Source organism: Bufo gargarizans, unplaced genomic scaffold (assembly GCF_014858855.1).
Source record: "Bufo gargarizans isolate SCDJY-AF-19 unplaced genomic scaffold, ASM1485885v1 original_scaffold_1801_pilon, whole genome shotgun sequence".
Lineage (NCBI taxonomy): Eukaryota > Metazoa > Chordata > Amphibia > Anura > Bufonidae > Bufo > Bufo gargarizans.
In genome coordinates, this window is record NW_025334524.1 from 131,850 (window position 1) to 135,205 (window position 3,356).

Below are 3,356 nucleotides of genomic sequence, written 5' to 3' on the forward strand. Positions count from 1 at the left end.
TCCACTTTAAAAATCGTGTTGGCCCCGGACAAGAGACACATTTTATTTGTCAGAAACTACAATGTGACAACGGGGGGGTGATCTAATCTTCTCTTTGGTCTAGTCCTTCTTCCATCGGCTCCTCAGGGGGTGGAGAACGTGTGGTGTTGGCAGGGGCACTCTCAGCTTCTCGAGGAGACTCTTTCCCCTGACTTTTCTGAGGATGAAGATTAAAAGAGATTATAGAATTTTGGTCAGGGGCAACGTGAAAAGATGACACTAAAAACCAACAAACCATCACCATCTCTTCCTCTTCATCTAGTAGAATAACAGGGAGATCCAGCTCAGTTTCCTCATCCACCTTCTGCACACTTTTTTCTTTCTGCTCCTCTAGAAGCTGCCGCTTGGCTGATTTTTCTTGGGCAAGACGGTGTGAAACTGTGTCTTGGGATGAAATCTCTGCCACCTTAAACAAGAAAGTAAAACAAAACAAAAAGGATGCTTGAATCAAGTCCTCCATGAAAAGAATGATGGGTTTTAACTACTGACCTCTTCTGCCTGGGCAACATCGTCTGATTCAGTGTCCGTTCTGGATTGAGCTTCTAGAATTGCCACAATGGCATGAGGAACATGGGCCAGCTGAAAGGAAAGATAACCATTTACTACATCAGCCAACCAACAAGAGAGACTACATCAATCCACCAGCCAAAGGGAAAGACAATCCATTACTACATCCATCCACCAGCCGAGGAGAAACCTAGAATGTGTCGGCAGATAAGACCCATGTGGCCCATCTAGTCTGCCCAATATACTGAATACTATGGATAGCCCCGGCCCTATCTTATATGAAGGATGGCCTTATGCCTATCCCATGCATGCTTAACCTCCTCCACTGTATCTGCAGCTGCCACTTCTGCAGGAAGGCTATTCCCTGCATCCACTACTCTCTCAGTAAAGTAATACTTCCTGATATTACTGTTAACCCTTTGCCCCTCTAATGTAACACTCTGTCCTCTTGTAGCAGTTTTTCTCCTTGTAAATCTTCTCTCCTCTTTTCCCTTGTTGATTCCCTTTATGTATTTAGCCGTCTCTCTCATCTCCCCTCCGTCTCTTCTTTCTTCCAAGCTCTACATGTTAAGGTCCTTTCATCTTTCCTGGTAAGTTTTATCCTGCAATCCATGGACCAGTTTATGTAGCTCTTCTCTGAACTCTCTCCAAAGTATCAGTATCCTTCTGGAGATATGGCCTCCAGTACTGAGCACAATACTCCAGATGAGGTGTCACTAGTGCTCTGTAGAGCGGCATGAGCGCCCCCCTCTGTCTACTGATAATGCCTCCCCATATACACCCCAGCATTCTGCTAGCATCTCCTGCTGCTCTATGACATGGTCTGCCTACCTTTAAGTCTTCTGAAATAATGACCCCTAAATCCCTTTCCTCAGACACTGAGGTTAGGACTGTATCACTGGTTGTATATTCTGCTCTTGGGTTATTACGCCCCAGGTGCATTATCTTGCACTTATCAACATTACATTTTAGTTGCCAGATTTTTGACCATTTCTCTAGTTTTCCTAAATCCTTTTCCATTCGGTGTATCCCTCCAGGAACATTAACCCTGTTACACATCTTTGTGTCATCAGCAAAGACCCACCTTACCATCGAGGCCTTCTGCAATGTCGCTGATAAAGATATTAAACAATATGGGTCCCAGAACAGATCCCTGAGGTCCTCACTGGTAACAAGACCTTGGTCTGAATATACTCCATTGACTACAACCCTCTGTTGTCTGTCCCTCAGCCACTGCCTAATCCATCCAACAATATGGGAGTCCAAGCCCAAAGACTGCACTTTATCGATAAGCCTTCTGTGTGGGACAGTATCAGAAGCCTTACTAAAGTCTAGATAAGCGATGTCTACTGCACCTCCGCCATCTATTATTTTAGTCACCCAATCAAAAAATCAATAAGATTAGTTTGCCATGATCTCCCTGAAGTAAACCCATGCTGTATTTCATCTTTCAATCCATGGGATTTTAGATGTTCCACAATCCTCTCCTTAAGTATGGTTTCCAGTAATTTCCCCACTATTGATGTCAGGCTTACTGGCCTATAGTTGCCCGATTCCTCCCTACTACCTTTCTTGTGAATGGGCACAACATTTGCTAATTTCCAATCTTCTGGGACGACTCCTGTTGCCAGTGATTGGTTAAATAAATCTGTTAATGGTTTTGCTAGGTCACCGCTGAGGCCCCTGTGACTTATCTGTAGTAATTTTAGACAGCTGACTCAGAACCTCTTCCTCTGTAAAGACACATGCGTCAAAAGATTCATTAGTCTTCTTTCCTAACTGAGGTCCTTCTCCTTCATTTTCCTTTGTAAAGACTGAACAGAAGTGTTCATTGAGGCAGTCAGCTGGTTCTTTATCTTCTTCCATATGCCTTCCTTCTTTAGTTTTTAATTTGGTAATTCCTTGTTTTAGTTTCCTTTTGTCATTTATGTATCTGCAGAATGTCTTATCGCCTTTTTTCCCTGACTGAGCTCATTTCTCTTCTGCCTGGGCTTTAGGCAGAGAGAGGCCAAACAAGTTATAAAAGCTTCTAATCTTATAAAATTTGCCTTTCATTCTCTTTTTTTTTATTTTATAATTCCTAAATGCTATCTTTTTGTTTTTAATGATTTTGGCCACTTCTGCTGAGTACCACAGTGGTCTCTTCCTTTTTTTGCTTTTACTGACAAGCCTAATGCAATTACCTGTTGCCTTCAATAGTGCCACTTTTAAGTAGTCCCATTTCTCCTGGACTCCAATGAAACTGTTCCAGTCTGATAGGGACTCGTGTACCACTAATCTAATTTTAGAAAAGTCAGTTTTTCTAAAATCTAAAACTTTTGTTTTTGTGTGGTGTGACTCAGTCACTGTACTTATAGTAAACCACACTGACTGGTGATCACTAGATCCCAAGCTTTCCCCTACAGTAATATCAGATACCAAATTCCCATTTGTGAATACTAAATCTAAAATGGCCTCCTTCCGGGTTGGCTCCTCCACTACTTGCTGTAGAGATAATCCCAGTAAGGAATTTAGAATATCTGTACTCCTGGCAGAACTAGCTATTTTGGTTTTCCAGTTTACATCAGGCAGATTGAAGTCTCCCATAATGATAACTTCCCCCTTCAATGTCATTTTAGCTATTTCCTCAACTAGTAGATCATCTAATTCTTTGACTTGGCTAGGTGGTCTATATATCACACCTACACGAGTTACCTTATGATTATCAAGCTGCAAGGTAACCCAAACTGACTAAGTTGTTCTCGCCAACTTGTATCAAATTCGATTTTATGCTATCTTTCACATACAGGGCCACCCCTCCCCCTTCTTGC

General features: G+C 42.3%; 1 protein-coding gene across 1 annotated transcript; it reads right to left on the reverse strand.

Annotated features, from left to right (window-relative positions):
• On the reverse strand, nucleotides 1–641 carry LOC122923680 (symplekin-like; the record flags this gene model as incomplete). Its single annotated transcript, XM_044274536.1, has 3 exons — nucleotides 1–196; nucleotides 275–445; nucleotides 529–641. Coding segments are annotated over 3 exons (398 nt in total), but the record flags the coding sequence as incomplete, so codon positions are not given.
• Nucleotides 642–3,356: the final 2,715 nt, after the last annotated feature.